The sequence below is a fragment of the Cinclus cinclus genome, chromosome 1 (genome assembly GCF_963662255.1).
Source record: "Cinclus cinclus chromosome 1, bCinCin1.1, whole genome shotgun sequence".
In the NCBI taxonomy this organism is placed as follows: Eukaryota; Metazoa; Chordata; class Aves; order Passeriformes; family Cinclidae; genus Cinclus; species Cinclus cinclus.
In genome coordinates, this window is record NC_085046.1 from 56,975,450 (window position 1) to 56,995,474 (window position 20,025).

General features: G+C 38.7%; 1 protein-coding gene across 1 annotated transcript in view; it reads left to right on the plus strand.

The window, feature by feature from the left end:
* The window catches only part of TNS3 (tensin 3), a 104,121-nt gene that overhangs the window by 56,500 nt on the left and 27,596 nt on the right, over positions 1-20,025 (plus strand). The window contains exons 13-15 of the mRNA XM_062498303.1: positions 3,828-4,000; positions 4,341-4,458; positions 4,563-4,646. Of these exons, the coding sequence (XP_062354287.1) occupies positions 3,828-4,000; positions 4,341-4,458; positions 4,563-4,646 (375 nt within the window). The remainder of the gene's footprint in view (positions 1-3,827; positions 4,001-4,340; positions 4,459-4,562; positions 4,647-20,025) is intronic.

The following is a 20,025-nucleotide window of genomic DNA, read 5'->3' on the forward strand; positions in this document are numbered from 1 at the left end:
TCCAGAGAAAATTATCTTAGCTGTTGCTGAAGTATTGATGATTGAAATTCAAATTACTAAAATCAGCTTTACAAGGTCAGACGTGTATTTCAGTGCTATAACAAGAAATCATGTTTGCAACTAGTTGGATGATTTGCTGATAAATGAGATACAGCACTGTTATTGACAAGCCACAGGAGACAAGATTTTAAGCTTAGTGTTGTTTTCTTTCCAATAATTATAAATACCTCTCAGCAGTAGTTGGGGGAAGCTAAGCAGTTAAAGAAACCAAACAATGATTAACCACTGGCCATGTTTCTGTTAGCTGTAGCTTTTGCATAGTGATAATCGTCTGGTGAGGTAAATGCCTGATGTTGCTCTGATGCCAGTCCGTTGGAGTGTTATTATTTGTTCATCGGGGAAAACAAAATTACTTTTGTAGGGAAAAACTACTTTTCACATGGGAAAAGAGAGAGAGTATACAAAATGCTTTCAAATAAATAAATATGTGCTCCTGGGATATTTATGAAGCTCTGCCAAAGCTAAATTATAAGAACAAAAATTAATTTTGTAACTTCTAGGAAGTCGTGGCAACTGACACATTACACTGTAAATGGTTCCTTTTAAATTAGTAAGTCTAAAACATCTCTTACACTAAATGAGGTGGCTTTGAAGTACATTTTTGAAACTAATGAACTAAGAACTATTTTTTTTTGCTCATGCCCTCACTTAATTTTAATCTCTTAGATTTGAGTTATTTGCTTTAAGCTTTACTGAAAAATATCAGCTCAGCTTCTCCCCTCTGTTAGCCAGCATCTGATGACAATTTGGTATGTAAAATACATTCAGTCTATTTAAGGAAAATGTCCATTTCCCCAGACAGACCTGTTTGTAGCTTTCTGAGGACTGCATTAACTTCATGCAAGTTACAAGCTTCATAAGTGTATCAACATTATTGATGATGAAATCTTCTCATCAGTGTGACAAGTAAAACTTGTATTAAATTTTAAAGGTCTGTTTTCACCCATCCAAAAGATAGATATTCTTGTTCATAAAGTAGTCTACAAGGCTGTGTTAACTAAGAGAGATATTCTGAAATAAATTGTCTATACCTGATGTCCTGGAGTGACTTTATGATGCTGAATTGTATCTACATTTGTCTTTTTTGCCCAGAAATAAGTTTTGCACCTTTAAAACTAGATCTGAGAGTGAAGGGGGGAGAAGAAGTGGTGGAATGTCTGAGGTAGTTGTATTCAAAACGTAAAGATAAGAGTTTTAGCTTTCCTTCTCACAGACTGCTGTCTGCAGCATGGACAGACAGAGGGAAAGAACTCTCCTTTGCTTTTTGTTAGCTTTTAGCTAGCTGAGGCAGAGAAGTTCCCAGACTGTGGCTTTTCTTTTTCTTGGAACTGATCAGCCCTGCTCTGGACTGCAAACCCAGAAAAGCACTGGGAGCTCATGCCTGTGTCACACCAGGACCTGGGACATGGCATTTTCCAGTACAGGAGGGACTGATAAGAGACTGAACAAGCTGAGCTGCACCCCACAAGGACTTTCTGAATTTGCCATCTCCTGAGAACAGCAAGAGGTTTTATTGTCCAATATTATTCATTTTTTATGCTTGTGAATACTTGTTAAATAAACAGGATTTCTCCACTTTTCTCCAAGGAAATCTTTTCCTGAACCAGTTGGGGGAGGGGACACTTTAATCGATTTTCTAGAGGGACCCCTTTGGAAATTTCCTCCCATATTTGCTCTACACCAGGACAACTTAGTTACAGATGGAGTGAAACTCTCATATGCTGTTCCTGGCTCCTACTGCCTCCTGTGCAGAAGTGGTGGGACTGGGAGTGTCTGCTTTCAGATGGTGGGAGATTCTGTAGTGATTCCCACTCATTTTTCTTTACAGAAATTACAAATAAAAAAAGAAATCCAATGCAAAAAGTTGGTAAATGTTGGAATAGTATGAACTCAGACTACATTCTTAAATGTCTCCAATTTCAGTAGTATTCACCATGACTTTAGTATCATATAAGAGATTTTGAAGATATTTGTTATTTCATGTCCTTTACTGGTTTTCAAGTCTTGAGTGATGCATCTAGTTTGCTTATATTGTCTTCAGAAGATACTCTTTCTGTAAATGAGAGACCACACATAAAGATTCAAGTCAAAGGAAAAAGAGTTAAATATGGACGCTTAAAAGGTTTTGAGTTTTCAAAGTTGCAGCAACCATAAAAACAGAATCTCAGTTGAGTAATTTTCAAAATGTGCTAGGTTTATAAATATTTGACAAAATTAATAACTGGCTCTATTTGGACCCTGAAATTTAACCCTATTGGTGGAATTTTCAAAAATTATTAACATGGTTTTATTTATTTATTTATTTATTTATTTATTTATTTGCTTCAATAGTAGTTATTATCACACTGGCTTTGATGCTAGCAGAGATGGATTTTTGTAAGTGTCTAATTCTGTAGTTTAACAAGAGAATTATTAATACTTTTTAGGATAAGCCACTACTTGCCTGCAAGGTACTCAGATTGATACATACATGTGTCAATGCAGAATCACTAAAGTACCATAGATTTTAGTCTGAAATCCCTGTCTCTGCTTCAAGCTTGAATAAAAACTGTTCCACTATACAGAAATGTATTTGTGTGTTTATGCTCTATAATTTTGTGGTGTTATCAAGGTGAAATTTCTGCAACACAGACACCTATGCTGCGTGCTGCTTAGCTTCTATCAGCTACTTCGGATTAGGAAATCGGTGTGTGTGTAAGGTGTATGCTATTATTTTTCTCTACACAAGCTGCTGGTTCAGCCCCCCTGCTGGTTCAGATGAAGGACACACTCTGGACTCCTCGTGTTACAGTTCCATGATCGGGGTGTGTAGGCGATGTGCTTTAACAGCACATACTTAGAGCTGGAAATTACTGTAAAGGTTTAAATGACACCAAGCAGTTAAAGTAACTTCTTATGGAAATACTCAGCTCTTTTAAGAGAAGTAGCTAATTCTCAAAGATCTTTTTGCATATATATTAACTATAGAACCTCTCAGAGGAGTATTTGAAACGTTGCTATGCATGTGGTTGTTTCTGTGGCTATTCAGTAAGTTCTACTGATCTTTATTGTTGACTTAAGAAGGGTAGAAAAAGCAGTTGTTGCAGGAGTAATCTGGAAGTGCCTGCTGTTGGGAGTTGATGACCATGTATAAAATCCTGCTAATCACAGCTCTGCATCTAGTGACCTGCTTTTAATGTCTTTGGAAACAAATACTGCTTTATATCCTTGAATATCCGGGATAGTTCTGCTGGTTTAGCTTACTGTTCTGTGCTGTTTCTCAGAATGATTACAGCTTCTGTGCGTAGCTAATATTTGTTTTTTTGTGATTAAGTGTGATTGCTATGTGTGTCACAAAAGGTGTACCGTGAACTGAGTTTATATGGGTCAGGATCTGTTTTAACTAAAAATAATATGCTTTTGGGAGGGAAAAGGGGGGGGAAAAGGCAGCCCTGGACAGCAGCAATGGTTTTTCTGCCAAGAGCCGCTGTGTGTCAGAAATGGCAAGAGCGGCTTCTCATTGGAGTGCCCGTAGCGGCCCCTTCTGGCTTGCTCTTCGATTGCACTGGGGGTGATCGCGTCAAGGATGAGCGCATAAGGGAAACTTACTCCTCTAGAACAAAAAGGACTGCACTAGCACCTTTTCCCCACATATGTGGTTTTGTAAAACTGTTTGAGCACTCTTGATTATAATCACTACAGACACAATAGTGAAGTTTGTTTAAACAGTTCTTACTGAAAAAAACCCAAAACAGTTTCTTGATCAGCTTTCCTGTTTTCAGCAGCAGGTATGCAAGATGGTGATGCAGCAGGGAAAAGGCTCAGAAAGTTAAGTGTTGGGCAGTATGACAATGATATTCCTGGAGAGCCATCATATAACAGGTGTGCATGGATGAAGTCTCCTGCTAGTCACCAGGCTGTAATTCCAGGATCACCAGTTGCTGGAGGGAAAACCAAGGAGGTAAACAATCAAGCATTTTTCACTAAGTACTGAAGCAAGCGGCCAGTAGGAAGTCTTATGTTTTGTGTCCAAAATTGCTGTGAGGCAATTGGGTGGTTGCATCATGGTGATAAGAACAAATAACTGCATGTACCTCATAAATACAATTCCATGTTTAAAGAGGCTCTTGTCTATTCTGTGTTTGCATGTTTTCAGTGTTCCAAGATCTCTCTGCTGGAACAGTAGATGACATTGTATCTGATTACAAAAAAAACTGTAATCTGATGAAGAATGCTCTAATGTGTCATAGGATTAAGCGAGAATTATTACACTACTTTTGGTTTTTTGTGTCTTCTCTTAGATGATTGGTGTGCATTACCAAGATGAAGTAGATGGGGGAATCTTCTCCACAATAAAAAAAGCAAACGAAGCTGTCACGTTCACATCAGCTTTTCCCCTGTCACCAGAGATGACATACGGTAAGAAAATGTCTGTCTGTATATAATAATTTATTTTTTTTAAATAGGACTATTGACCTTTTAGCTGTTACTGAAGAGAAACTGCCCTTTTCCCTCTCTCGTAGTGACAACATCTCCGCTATGCCATCAGCAGATTCCCTCCAGTCAAAAGGTCAGGAGCCCATCTGAGTTGTACAGAACCACTCCTGGTAAGGTACCCCTCTTTCCTAAATATTGTGAAAAGGAACTGTGTATGAGAGAAACTAACACAACAGTGGTTTATAAATAGGTCATATAAATGGTGAATTTAGATGTACGAGTTAGAAATGGATTTTAGCAGTCCTATTTTAATCACAGCAAAAAACAAGTGAGTAATGAAGAATTGTCCAAGAAATACTTAACGCCTTCCAGGTTTTAACTGCCAACAGGGAGTCCCATGTTCACATCCAGTGTAGGACCAATTAGGCAGCTACCTCACAGAAATAAGAGGAAATGCAGCTCAGTGTTTAAGGCTGTCCTGCTCTTGTTCTGTTTATCTGTTTGCATGATTTCAACGTTCTTCAGTCTTTCTGTTGATATTTGATGATGTCAAAATACTACTATCAGGAGACTTGAGTTCTTTGTGATTTTTAAGCTGGTTTTGTCTCTGTCTGAGGAAAGACAGGTGATATCTGTGATGGCATTTTTTCAGGCAAGTCAAGCTGACAATAGAGCTTAACAGTAGCTGTGTTCAAGTCAAGGAGATCCTTAACCAGAGGAATGGATGTTCTGGGGTGTTTTTTTTGGTCATGATACAGTTTGTAAATGTGCAACCATGGGAAAGTAGTTGGTAGTAGATGATTACATATTTAAAGATTTAATGTGATCTAGCTATGATTTTTTTATAATAAAGGATGGTTTTCAATGCCTTAACTCTTTGCTACTAAAAGCTAAGCAGCTTTACTTAGCAGCTTTACTTTTTACTTAGCACCTAAGCTACTGTTAACCTGTCACCTTTTTTGTGCAAAAGTATTTGAAAACACTAGGATTTAAAAGAAAACAGTATTTCTAGACTGCATCAGAAAGTGCTAGACATAGCAGGAAGCCAGCTAATGTATTTAAAACCTAAATAAAAATCACAGGCATTCATTTTATGCATTATATGATGTTCAAATGAAAATTCATGTGTACTAATACAGTTTTACTGCCTAGGCCATGACTGTCTTCTCCAGGAGAATCTTGATAGTAGACTTTTCAGTAAATTTATTTGATAATGGGTTTTGATGCAATAATAGTGTTTCAGTTCTAACTTTAAAAAAAACAAACCCCTTTGTTTAATTTCCCTCACTTAATAGCTATCAAAAGCAAACAACATCAACACAGAATAAAATTACCTTTAGCTATAGAAAAATCTTTTACCCAGTTCAAGACATCTCTTCATGGTCCTCCCTCCTTCTAAGTAATTAGTGGCAGATATCCTCCTGGGGACAACTTCATCAGATCAATTACAGGTTGATCTATGGTTTCTATTTATGTTGTTATAGCTAAGACTTGCCCTGGAAAAATATTTGGCTTTCAATGTATTTCTCTATTTTGATTCTCCTACTTAATTCTAAATGCAAAATTAAGCTCAAGGCATACTGAAATCTGCAGGTTAAGCGCTCATCTCCATGCAGCTTTGGTTTTGGCTGTAAGCATAATGTACTTTGACATTAAAGGTGTTAATTGTTAAAGGTTAAAAGTGTATGAGGTGGGTCAGCTAGAAAACATAGTTAAAGATACCTGTTTGCAAGCATTTCTCAGAAATGTTAATTGGGTGCCTTTCCCATCAGAGCACAGAAACTTCTACTGCCAAAGACAAATAAGAATCATACTTTAAATGGCTTAAATTTTTCTCTTTTCCCTTCACTTCTACTATAGTTATTGCCTGTATCTACACTAAGTATCTGCTGTATCTACTTAATTCCATGTCTTCTGATTTCTTTGGCAAGAAGTTCTTATTTCTGCTACCAATCCCTAATTCATGCCTGGAGCAAGAGTTATGTTTTGTGGGTTGAAGAGGCCAAGAATCTGAAGGGAACAGACACAGCTGTTACTGTGGTTGAGATTGCTTTAACGCACATGCTATAAAGGTAACTCTTAAGAGTGTGCACTTTGCAAGAGTTCTTAACAGCCTCAATTTTTAGTACTTTATCTTGCAGCCTAGCTCTTCTTTTAAATGCTTACATGATCCTTATTTTGGTAAAAGTCAGGAAACATACTGACTTCTTCAGAAATTTTCAGCAGCATGAGGCCTTTTGAGTCAACGGACTCTGGAGTCTTAATTTCTGCCATTAAGGTATTACCACTTTTTTCTCAGTTCAGATCACCCTTGAATTCAAAATGACTTTGTTCTGCATCTCAGCTTTGCTGTTTATATGCTTTCTAAGTTGCTAGTGAGGATGCTGTAACCTGGTTTCCAGTCATCTAGATGTATTATTGTTTTATTTCCTCCCTGTTTCCTTGTGGAGAATAGCATTCAGTGTAGTTAGCACTTACCATATCAAGGCATTCTGTTATGCTTTTAGAAAAGCACAAAAGTATATATTTTAATAGAAAAAATACACAGTTTTGTGTATGTTATAGTCAAGAATTGCAATGACATCCAATCCTTTTGTATAAAAAATTATAAAATTCTCTCTTTAAGTTATTCATGTAAACGGTGTATCTAGTATCTTGAATGCATCAAATTTTTAACCTGTTTACCTAAGGACACTGTCTTTAATAAAGTGTTATAAAACTGAGCTCTCTTATCCCTAGAAATCTTAATTTTCTTTCCAGGTAAAACCACTTTGCTGGGGAAAGTCAGTCCAGTAGTATTCTGTGTCTGTCTCCTTTACATTAGTTATGTCCTAACTCTTCATTCTTCCTGTACATTAATTGGAGATGTCCTGCCTGCAGGACTTCTTTTCAGAGCCTTGTTCTTAATCAAATAGGTGTAAATTTAACCTCCCTCAGTCTGTATGCATGCAGTAAATTTTTTCTCAGCATTGCTGCTCCAGTGATCACTTGCTGCCATGGTTTCATGGCCCTTTTCTTCACTTTACATAGCTTGAAAGTAATACAGCAGCCACAGAGTTAATTCTGAATTATCTTTGAAAGACACTTGTTTCTTGAGATAAACCTAAGTGGTCTATAAATTGGCTAGTGGCCTATAAATTGGCTAGTTTTATAAATACCCCTCAAAAAATCAGGCGGCTCCATATAGGATTTAGATACAGCTCTCCGGAATTTCACAATAGCTGATGAATATTCCATAGAAGGGAGAGTCCCACATATCAGTGAAGAAACTGAAGCACTATTTGTAGGCCATTTTAAAACTTACAAAGGCTCTTTTGTTTCAGACAGCAGACTGCTAATTCAAGTCCCTTTTGTATATAGAAGTAACAAATAAAAGTGTAGCAAGCTCTTTGCCTGGGGACTGAATGCTGGCTAGCTGCCCTGCCCCTCCACCCCTGAGGCTAGATGAGAAGAACTGCCCCTTCTTCAGCCCTGGTCCAAGCACAGATGAAACTTTGCAGAAGGTCTGCATTCACAAATGGGCACTGTTTTGCAACAGAAGGCAGGAGTCTGTGGAACAAGAAAGGATTGTCTATAATCCTTTATCAATGTACTGACAAAGAGAAGACGTGATGTCACTTTTTCCATTTTTCTGAACGCCCTAACTAGACTTGTGCAGTTCAAGCAGTGCAAATGATGGAGTGAAAACACTGCTGCCAGTATAAGGAATCTCTGAGCCTTCCAACTGTGTGTAAAGCCTTGCCTTTTCATCTCTTCCAGGGAGCTTAGCCTATGTGCTGTACTCCAAGTTTGTGTATGAGCTGCATGTATTCTAAAAATTTTAAAAAGGACAACTTTTCTCCTCATGCCATTGTGGAACTCTTCAAGACCATGCACTGGAATATTTCCACAATTTTTCTCATATAGACTCAGTTTTTATCTTACAGAGACATTGTAGTCCTAAATTCCCCTCATTGACTAACACAGACTTACTCTATTACATCATCCAGCAGAGTGATGAATATTTAATTAATGTATTGTAAGGCAAACCCACAACCTGACAGCCTCATTATTACATAATTATATTACTGATTAGAATTTTATACTGTTGTGGTTTCATACTGTTATTTCAGGATTGTGATTTCTTCCAGTCACTGAGTTGCTAGGGAAATGATACATGCTGCTTAATTTTGTGATTTGAAAAATGTTAAGGTTCTAAACTGAGGGTCAGTTTGGGAATAAAAGTGAAACTTTTGTAAAAGGGAAAAATTCCCTGTTTATGATGGGTAAAAACTTTCTCCACAATGTGAAAGCTTTCATATAATATTCATTTATACCTGTATTTCTCTCCTCCTTTTGCCTGTTTAGATATATCTTACCTGTAAGCTATACATGTCCAAAGCAAGTAAAAGGTTATGAGCTTTTCCAGACATCTGGGTTCATTTGCTTTGTGCATCAATGCATCTGCTTAAGTGGATGGTTATCAGAAGCTCTGTCCTCCTGGAAACAGGTGCATTTTCATTTCAGTTTTTGCTTTCAAGTTTTTTTTTTTGATGTTTTGTTTATTTTAATGGGTTTTCATTTGTTTTTTTTTTTATTGAGGCTATCAATGAAAAATAAAAAATACAAGTAGAGAAAGGAAATTTATGATTTAAAGCAAAGTAGATACACCAGATTTCTCTTATGTTTTCCATTGTCCTACAATTGCCCTTGACATGTTTATGTCGTGGCTGAATACGGTGTTCATCTACACGATATTTTTATAATCAAACACCAAATGTTTCTTAATTATTATAAAATGCACCATTTACTAGTGTATAAGAAGCCTCCATAGGCTTCAGGAGCAAGAAGGAAATTACTTGGATCTTGTGTTGGGATTTTACCAGCAAGAACTTAATGATGGCTTCCAGAAAGAGCATTTGGAATGCTGTAAAGCAAAATCATAAATGTTCATAGACCCCTTCTTGATTGCTGTAAGCACTGAAGGCAATATATTGTACTATGATATACCACACTTTTGCATTTCTGGGTTACTTCATTGAGACATTCAGCTCAGTAAAATTAATCTTTATAAAAAGTTTTTATTGCAGAAAGGTTGGAGATGATATGTTTTCAGGTCTTCATTGTCACAGATTTCCTTCCCTTTGTGCCACTAATTATAATACAGTTCTTAACATATCTTTCAAATATAGCCATGGAAATGTTGTATTTGTTTGGCCTGTGGAGAAATAAGCAACACTTACTATCAGTGATTTCACTCTGTTAGTCCAAATTCACAGCAGAAGTAATAGTATTCCATCTCATGTGCTGAAAAGCTTAACTATTTAATTTAGTTTATATAAATCTGAATAGTGGAAAATACCATGTAACAGTGGAATGAAATTGAAACTGAAAGTAATTTAAAATACTTGTCATCTATGCCTGCCTTTACTGAGTGGTATTAACCGAAATCCTTACAGTATAAGTGTCTACATCTGAGCTGTTTAGTAATCAGCCAGTTGAGCTGTTTTTCCCCCTCCACTCAGTTTGGCCAAGATTTTCATGGGAGGAACTCTCCCAGTCTACACTACTTAACTTTCTGAAGTTTCAGAGATGAAATGATTTAGAGTTTAATTCATTTAGCTAGCTAGATATGGGCAGGATTTGTTTACAGCTATGTTACATGTTTCTCCATAAAACTCTAAAAAATCTGTACATATTTTGGCCACTCAGTAAAGATTCTAATATGTCATTGATTCAGAGGAGAAAGGAATATAATTATGCATAACTGAATATAAAAAGCTAGGGTGTGCCAAGTCCATAGCAGATAGGATGTGATGATAAACCAGTGGGACAATTTAAGTGTGTGTTTTCTTTGGCTGATACATTAAAGCTGACCAAATAGGCCACTCTTGTTACTGGATTTCATAAGAAAACTCATTCTGTAAAATATACTCTCTCTTCCACTGGTTTTGGATACTCTAGCTTGATAAAATATTCTGGAACATGAATACATTTTGTTTTGTAGCCAGTGTTGTATCTGATCACATACTCAATAATTCTTCAAGTCTGGTGCTTAGGTCAAGACAAAGATACTTCATGATGAATTGTTCTTACAGCTCCCCGAGCTAAACTTTGCAAAGGGACATGGTCTTGCTGTGACCTACATGTTGAACATCACATTGAACATGAGAAAAATTCAAGTGCTACAGATGTCATGGAAAATACTGTGCTAGCAGAATGCATAGTCTAGTAGTGCATGTGTATATAATTCCATCTCTATAATACTGAAGGATTTGAAGGAAAAATAAAAAAAAGGAGAAGATAGATTCTTCAGAGATTACATTGAAGAGATGTGAAACTATTCACTGTCTCCTCTTCTTACCCCCCTTGCTTTTGTAGCAGGATTTGCATCTGGACAGAAACACTGTGATCATAGATCAGAATGGGCCTTAAGCCATATCCTGCCCTGTTAAAACTGCTTTGGATAAAGAATCAGATACTGATTTGGAAAGACTTTGTTTTATATTGTGTGTTTAATTTTCTGTCCAAGTATTTACATTGGTTTTCTTTTTTTTGTTTGTTTGTTTGTTTTAACGGATGGCTTTTTATTCCATGTGGGTGAAGTGCTGATGGATAAGTAAATCAGAGGACTGAGACTGTTCCCCTAGAAATGGCCTTCTCAGAGGTCCCTTGGCACTGCCTGCATTATCCATTTGAACTAAGACACTTCTGAAAAATTATATGGAGTCTTCTGCCTAAAACAGCAAATGTGAATTAAGTTTTCTCACAGGGAAATGAGGATCCAAGTGGTGGAGACCCTAAATACAGAAAGAGCCTCTACTTTCTCATCTACTTATTTTGTCCTGAATTCAAATGTTGAACTGCATTAAAGGAATGGCAGTTCTTGTGACAAAGGAGTTTTCCTACAGGAGTTCATATGAAATAAGGTTTCTAGCTTGGGACATCTGTATAAAGTCTCTGGCATGTTTTATGTCTTTCATCAATGATACCTTAACAAGTGTGACTGATCCTCGATCCCTCATAGTGGCATTAAATCAAGCAAGTGCTGATAGGTTCTTCATCAAGAACCCACCCATCCTGTAAGTGCTTCCCTTAACTGGGGCACCACATGTTAATCCAGTCTGTATTTTACTTGTTTTGTCTTGACTAACTTCCATACCGCTCTGAACTGAAAATGAAACGACTGCCTTATTTCAAAAGAATTTAGTAACTGAGAAAAAACTTGAAGTTTTGCATAAGACACGTATTATTGCCTGTTGCAGTTTGATTCAGGAACCAATACATCTGCAAGTTTAATTGTGTGGCCTGCAACTTTCAGCCTTCCTGGAGCTCTAGTCCAAAGGCATTTTCTGTTGAGAGAAAGCAGTAGCATTATCTGGTGTTTATTTTTGTATGTGTGTTTTGTTTTCTTTTAAATACTTGCCATCCAAGATAACTGCTGTACTTGGAATATGCATTTATTAGTTAAAAAGATGATGGCAGTTCCAAAGGTGTTGAACAGAGTTTCTTATGTTCACTAGTATCCGTGAGACCTCAAAAATTTGAAAATTCAGGCAATTAAAATAAGCTGTATAATTTCTGAAGTTTAAAAAAAAAGTTGTTTATATAATCAAACATTACATGGGAAAAATATGTTTATACAATATTTCAGTGTTGCTTGATCATGATCTCAAAGCATATGTGCCTCTTCAGTTAAATTTGAAATCCATTCTGATAATACACTGGTGGTTGGTGGTGGTTTGGTTTTGTTTTTTTCCTCTTTCATTTTCTTGCTAAGAACCACTGAAAAAGTGATTACTTGAGAGGTTTTTCAGACATTCTGTTGCAGAGAGTTTGGTTTCTCTTTTCTTCCCTTTCCATGGGAAAAAGTAATGAATTTCCCCACACAAATCAGTCATTTGATAGCTATCTTTTTATATATTGAAATATAAATGAATAATATCTTACACTTAGATAAAAACCAGAATCATCTGAAGCTGAGAAATCCATCACAAATATTTGCTGCTTTTGAAGATACAAACAATAAGCCACTACAGAAACTTAAAAACAATTTAACAGAAATACAGGATTGGATGAGCAGGCAGCCTGGCAGATGTGTTTGTTTTTACACATACCTGAGGTTGCATGTTTGCAGTGCATGTGCATACCATACATTTTTGAGATGTCAGTAGTCACTTTGTCTGGAAAAGGTTAAATTAACAAAAAACCATGGGAGCAACTACTGCTCTTGCTATGCTTCTATGATTTTTTTTCAACTTTTCTAGGGTGAGCCCTCCTACTATATGACATAGCACTTCATGACTGATGTGCCAGAGTAATCCATGTAGTTTGAGGGAAGGCTGTAGGAGAAAGCTCCAAAAATTGAAGTATAGCTGTGAGAACACATTTTTTTTTTAAAAATGCAGTTTTAAAATGATTCTGTGTTTGAGTGTCTGGGAGGGTCTGCCTACTGCATTCACAAGTTAAAGTTATTCTGCAGTTTCAGAATGACAGACCTTCCAGTGTTGAGTGGGAACAGAGAGGAAATACACACTCAGTTCCACTTAACTGTTTATAGTCTAAAGGTCATACTGCTCTTCATTTTTCAAGATGCTGTTCTCCCCTATGTCTGTGTTTTTCTATGCCTGAGTTAGGCATGTTATTTCATAAAGGCATTTATATTCAGGCATCTTGTAGATAAATTCTGAAATGAGCAATCTACTTGACATTGACTCCCACATTTCTGTCAATCACCAGAGTAGCAGGGAAACACATGAGATTCCTTCACAAATTGTGGAGTTTTCATGAAGGACACAGCATAGCCACTCTGCTTCAGGGGTTCTTGTTGGAGAAAGGTGCATTTTACAATTCAAGCCCTAAATTTTAAACTATTTTGGGTAGATTTTGCAGTGGTAATGCTTCTGATCAAACCAGGAATCTTATGTACTATATCACAAGAACTGTACACTGGTACCACCTGGCAGAGATTTAATGACCTGATCCTGATTGCTGTGCTGTGCCTGGAACAGCCATGAAAACAGTTCTTGCCAAATAACAGACTTTCTCCTTTTGAGATGGCAGTATCTTACACACTGTGCTGACCTAAACCCTATCAGTTCCTCACCTGAGACATCCACCTTCCCTTCCTAACTCTTCTGTACAATCAGCCTTGCCCTTTCTACCTTCTGGCTTTAGAGTTTCAGACTTCTTTCTTCCTTTGAGAAGAAAAATATCATCTGGTTGAAACTTTGAATTTGTGACAGAAAGACAAGTAAAAAGTGAGATTTTTGTTATGTGCCCTTTTTTTGTTATTAACTGTCCATGTCAGAGGGATTTACTTGACGAGTAGCCCCTTAAGTATAACTGAGTCTGTTAGAAGGATCCATGAAAAAAAAAAAAAAATCTTAAGAAAGGGTGAATTTGATAAATGCTGACAAAACTCAAATGTATTAATACTTCTATTTACATGATTTCTGCTTACGTTATATCCTTATAATACTTCGGAAAATAAGTTTCTTACTTAACTAACCATCTTCATATGTCATCTCAGTCCACTGTTACCTTCTTTGTTAAAGGTTACTGTTCTTGTTCCCTTCTAATTAAGCAAGTGTAAATAGCCAAACAAGCAAAGTTTTCAAGATTTGAAGATCAGGAAAGAAATGAGATATCCAAAGATCCTGTGATTACAGTGCTTTTTATGCAGAGACAGGGATGCTTTCTATGGAGACAAATTTTGTCTAATCATTCTTGTTTATAGGAGTGTGAAGATTGTGTTTGACTGCATCTGGCTCTTCCAGGAAGCATCCAAGACAAAGTGTTGTATTATTACACAAAGTTGTATAATAAATTATTCAGAGTAACTGATGTCAGTTCAGAATTGCTGTATAATAACCTCTTCTGACCCTGTAGCAAGGATTTTCCCTTCTTTTTGTCTGATAATATGGTGTATATCACAACTAACCTTTGCTATTTGGTTCTTCTGAGTTGCAAATCTTTATGCAATGCGTTTAATAGGAGCATGAAGGCAAATGCCTATGAAGGCAAACAGTGGTAGGAATGAATATTCTTATAAAGGAATAGTTTGAGTTACATTATGGTCCGTGGAAGAAAGCAAAATGTTAGTTTACCAGTACTCATCTCTATTAGCAAGCCAGCTCATGTATTTTAATATTCTCAAAACGGTTCAGTGCATGCGTTCAAAACATGGTGCCAGTAGAAATTGGAAATCAATAGAATAGTACATTCTGGGAAAGTTTTAAATGGTTGTATTTATTTCTGTCTAGATCTAGCAATTTCCTGCAGTCATCCTTTCAGAAAATCCTTTCAGAAAAAGGCACTGAAGAACAATCTGGAAAGGAAATGTGCTGCTCATTGTGGAGCTGCAGTGTTTCCACTCGTCTTCCTGACCTGTAAATAAAACCTGCTCAGAACAATGCCGGGGGATGTTGAATGCAACACAGTAAGGCTACACGTGTTTTGTGATCTTGGGAAGCGAGTAAAACTCTATTCAGAGCTCTGGATGCTAAATTTATCCGAGTGTTGAGCCACTTTGGTGTAAGAGAGTAGCTGGGCTTTGGTCAACATTAAAAAGCTCTAATATGACAATCCTCGGTTCCGCGCCTTGCATCTCTGAACGAAACAAGTAAGCGAGGTCAAACGAAGTGGTGGGGGGAAGAACAACAGCACCCGCCCCCTCAACACTCCAAACCCCCCAAAATCCAGCAAATACCACCACACCCACGGCCTCTCCCGCAGCCCCAGCGGCCCCGGCTCCCCGTCCGGCCGCTCGCTCCCCGCCCCCGCCGCGCCGCTCGGCACCCGCGGGCAGCTCTGCCTGCGAGGGGCGGCGAGAGCCGGGCGGGGAAAGAAAGGGGCAACGAGGCGATCCCAAACGAGGTGGAGTCAGCGCAGCAGGCATACGCGGAATGGGCAGTCGAGCCGAAGAGCCAGCGGGAAGCCTAATCTAACAACTATCGGGGAATTACTTTCTGTCTGGACGGAGTGAACTCCGGCTATTCTTCATCTGGGTGGCTGAACCGAGACGGGGGAGCCTGTGCTTCTCTCGCCGCAGACGCTGGAATCCACTTAGTGGTGAAGTTCCGACACTCGAGGGCGAGCGGAGGGAGCTGGCAAATGCAGGGAATAGCTTTTCCCGAGTCTCTGCGTGGCGGGGCGGCGCGCCCGGGTGCCTGGGCTCGGTGAGCCGCGGGCAGCGTGCGTCCCGGAGGGAGGAGGGAAGGACGATCTCGCACAGCCCCGTGGGAGAGCAGCGGTCGCGATGGCTTCCATAGGTAGGTTTTGTGGTTCCCCGCGCCCCTGTTCCGTGCTTTCTCCTAAGTCTGAGAACTCGTATTGTGGGCCGGTGTTGCGTGCGGCTGGTCGCGCTCGCCGCGGCGGCAGCGGGACGTGACCCCGGGCGGCGCAGTTCACTGGAGCCAGCCCGCCTCAGACGGGGCCACCGGGGCTGGGAGCGCGCACGGAGCCTGCGGCCTGCTCCTGCTGCTGCGGGCGCTGTGGAAGTCCAGTGGGAGGAAGAGTTGCGCCTTTTGTAGTCGTGTAACAACGCTGGGAGTCCACGCAGAAACGGAGAAGGTTTGCGGACGAGGAGTTGTGTCTGTGAGAGTTTTCTGCAGTCGCCGAGGAATGATTGAGGGCGTGAGGCAGGGCTCGGGAGTTTTGTCTAGCAGCTTTTTTGCCGAGGAAACCTCGTAATTTTTCGTGTGTCGTGGTGGGTCTTTTACAGAGTAGAAGAAATGGGGGCTGCCTGGAGTATATATCCATCATTTCTGTCTACGTAGAAAAAAATTGTCCAGGCTGAGTCCTTTTTTTTTCTTTTCAAAAATATGAGAGGTGTAAGATTTTGTAAACAGGATTCTTTCTTAAATGAGGAATATGGCAGTTTTTCTGCTTTCTTGCTTAATGAGAAAAACACTTTATTGTGCTGTTAGCACTGGAAGGGTAATTAGTCTAATTCGTGCATCCAAGACACAGTGTATTGGTGTAATACATGTAAAACACTCTCACTTTCTTACTTCAGATCTGTATTTTCCATTAAAGTATTATAGTCTTAGAGCAGTTAACTATTGGTACATGTGTACGGGATGCACCAGAATAAAGAGCCTGGTTCCTATTGCCTTAATGCAGACAATTTTTCTATTCAAGCAGTAGCAACACATGTTTGGGTAAAGACTGCAACCCTGAAAGGAGGGTTACTGAATCACAGTTCTGAGAGACAAACCAAGTAAAAAGATGCAAGAGCTTCACTTTTCGGTCATATGTTTTGTGATACCGAAGATGAACTGACCTGAGTTGGTTTTTACGAGTTTCAATTCCAGGTTATTAAAAGCAGTCTTTGAAAAGATTGGTTTTTTTCCTTTTTTTTAAAATAGAATGGTTTAGCTATTCTACTTGAAAATCAAAAAGGCAGCCCTCACCTTTGTTATTCAGCCTGCAGTGAGCTGGGTTCAGTGTTTTGTTGCAGGCCAACGACTAGAAAAGTGAACAGGCTGAAGATTGTCACGTTTAGGCAGAATTTTTTCACAGCAGAACAGGCCCAAAGTGAGAATTTTGATGGAAGGTCCAAACATCAATTTGATTGCTTCCGTATCCTCTATGGGGCAAATATGCCTCAGACATCAAAAGCTGCATACTGGGACATCTCTGGTTCCTTGTGGCACCAGGGAACTGGACTGAGACAGGAAAAGGGGTATTAAAACTCCTTCTTTCCCTTTCATTCACCTTAGGAAAAGTATATAGGGTCATAAGACAAAATAGAAAATGTCACTGAGTCTTCATGTTTGCTTCTCAGAGGTGTCAGAAAGTCAGGCCCAAGCTCTGTCCCTTTTACTCAGTTTGTCTCCTCTACCTTCACCCTTGCCTCCTTTCCTTTGGCTTTGCGGTGTATCTGTCAGTAGACATGAGTGGCACTTTTCAGTTCAGCACAGGTGTCTTAGACCTGCTTCTCCAACCTTTCAAGCAATTTTAATGGGTTATGAACTTAGGAGTACAAGGCTGATACTTTACTCTTTTCTTGAAAGGTGCTTGGTCTTTCAGTGCATTCTGCCTGGAAAAAAGTTACCGTTCATTGGAAAGTACCATTTGCATGTTTCTTAAGTTCTTTTTTTTTCTTCTCTAAAACATGCAATTTAATTTTACGTTTTGATGAAAACTGTCATATTCAGCAGTGTGAATGTCTGAATTACGAGATAAACCATTACGAGATAAACCATTATAAGAATGGAATTGTCTGTCTCTAAAGCCATTTTGCTGATTTGCTGTGTAAACTTAGTGTAGACATATTAATAATTGTGTTCTGATCATTTTATTGGATTGATTTTTTTTTCACCACTGAATGACCTGCTGTATGTAGAGATAGAATAGGGGTTCTCCTGTTTATGCACTGTGTACTGATGGTGATTCTCTCCTAAGGAGTGTTTTAATAAATGTCACATTTTATGATACATGTGATCTGGAAGCCTTGAGGGCATGCCCCTGCAGCTGATTTGCATTCCTAAGATAGCAAAGCTTACTTAAAGTCAGTAACACAGCATCTGCAAGATCTTTTAAAATACATGAGAGGTCGTATGCAACTGATTGCTTTAGTCCTTGGGGAAGTTTCTTTTTTCCCCCTGGTACTACTTGGGAGAATGAAATTAATTAGTATAAGAAAGCCTTTCAGAAAGTCATGATGAGGATTTTACTGCTTTGAAGATGCTGTATTTCTGTCGATGCTGTTCTGATTCTTGAAGATGCTGTAATTCTGTTCAGCAAATGGGAGTTATTTGTATTTTGGTGCTTTCGTGAATGTATGATACCAAGTTACCTGTAAAACGATCTAGCTATTTACTCAGAAAAGAAGCCACATAGTATAAGCTTTAGGGCTTTAGGGCGGGGTGAAGTGTGGTCTGGTAAATCATCCTTTTGATTCTGACCGATGTGGAGAGGGGGCAGAGGGTAAGTGCATTTAATTGTGTCAGCCTGTGGTTGCCTGGAGATAAGCTGACACCTGGCATAACTTCAGAGGCTGTGTTTGGCTGTTACTGGCAGGCTATTATGGGGAGCTAGAAGTTGCAGAACACAGGAATGTACAAATACACTCCCACTTCTGTCATGCATCTTGCCGGCATGCCAGAGTCTCCCCTGACAGTGGTGAAGTGCCAGCCTTCCTCACCTAGTGCTTCCTGGGGAGGGCTTCTGTGCCAAGTATTTCCTCAAGGGGCCATATGAATGATTTACAGCTCTCTTTAGGGCTTAAGGCAAGAATCACTTTTTTAAAATTTTAAATACATTTGAAAGGCTCCCAAAACACAGTGAACGTTTTCTAAATGCACACGATAAACAATTCCATGAAGTTAAAACCCTTCAGTACTGTAGTGTGCATTACATTTAATTACTAGCAGTTTGGGTTCTAACTATTGAATGTGTTTTTTCTTCCACCAAATAAATGTGTGTGAGAAATACTTTACTGCCTCTCCAGATGTGCTGTTTTTTTTCCCGAGGTTGTCAGACATTCCATTGTTGTATTTTCTCTAATATTCAAGCGTGTAGTACATATTCCGCTGAGATTATTCTCAGATGAAGCAACTGAAGCTGTCCTTTTCTTGTGCAGAGAGGTTAATACCTGGATGCTAGAGCCACTGTCTTAATGACTTGCCCCAGATTCATCCTGACTGATTACTTGCAAAGAGAGTTGGTCCACTCAAATCAGGCATTAGCAGAATCTTCAAGCAATAGTAATTTGTCTTTTCCTTCACAGACATGAAAAATCCTGTTATATCTTCTCTGCTTGCTATTGATGGGTTTTTGGGAATTGTGGGAATTGCAGGCATCTCTGTGTTGGTATATGACATGTACTTCTAAATGTGAAGTGGAACTACTTAGGTTGAATAGGAAAGCATGTGCTGTGCAAAAGACACAATAAAGTTATTCCATTTCCTGGCATCTGAAGTTATGAAAGGCAAGACTTTAAGTATCCTTTATTAATTTCCACATGCTGTGAAAAAGAAGGAAGTGTGACCAAAGTTGATGGGTTTCATAAAAGGGAATAATTTGGTTCACTGTATTTTTGTGAAATTGAAAGCAAAATGTGACAAGTTTATAAGGTCAGAATTTCAGTAAAGTTAATACTTTGACTGAAAGCAAGAGAGAGTTTTGGTCTCTCTTAACTAGTTTTGGCGCCATTGTATTTGGAAAAGCAAGGAAGTGAATGGGAAGGTTGATAGCCCGTAAGAATCTCACAGTGCAAATGGACTTGGAAAAGTGCTAGTTTTTTAACTAGCTCAAGTGGGGCATTACTTTGGCTTATTTCAGAGCAGTATTATTTTCTCTGTCCATGTGGCTTTTATACAAGCCTCAGATACTTGTGAGGTAGTGAGCTCAGCGTTTTGGAAGCAGAACACTGACTTAAAGCTCCCTTTCCCCAAAAGACATAACTGAGGATGTCGACTTGAGTTTTCAAGCTGATACGATCCACATTAACTGTCACCTTCTCATGAAAAGGACTGAAAAGTTTGAAATGTATGAGAACCTACTAAAATACAAGGTATGCTAGTGAAATGACTGCTTTTACTTCCCTGCTGTTTTTGGATG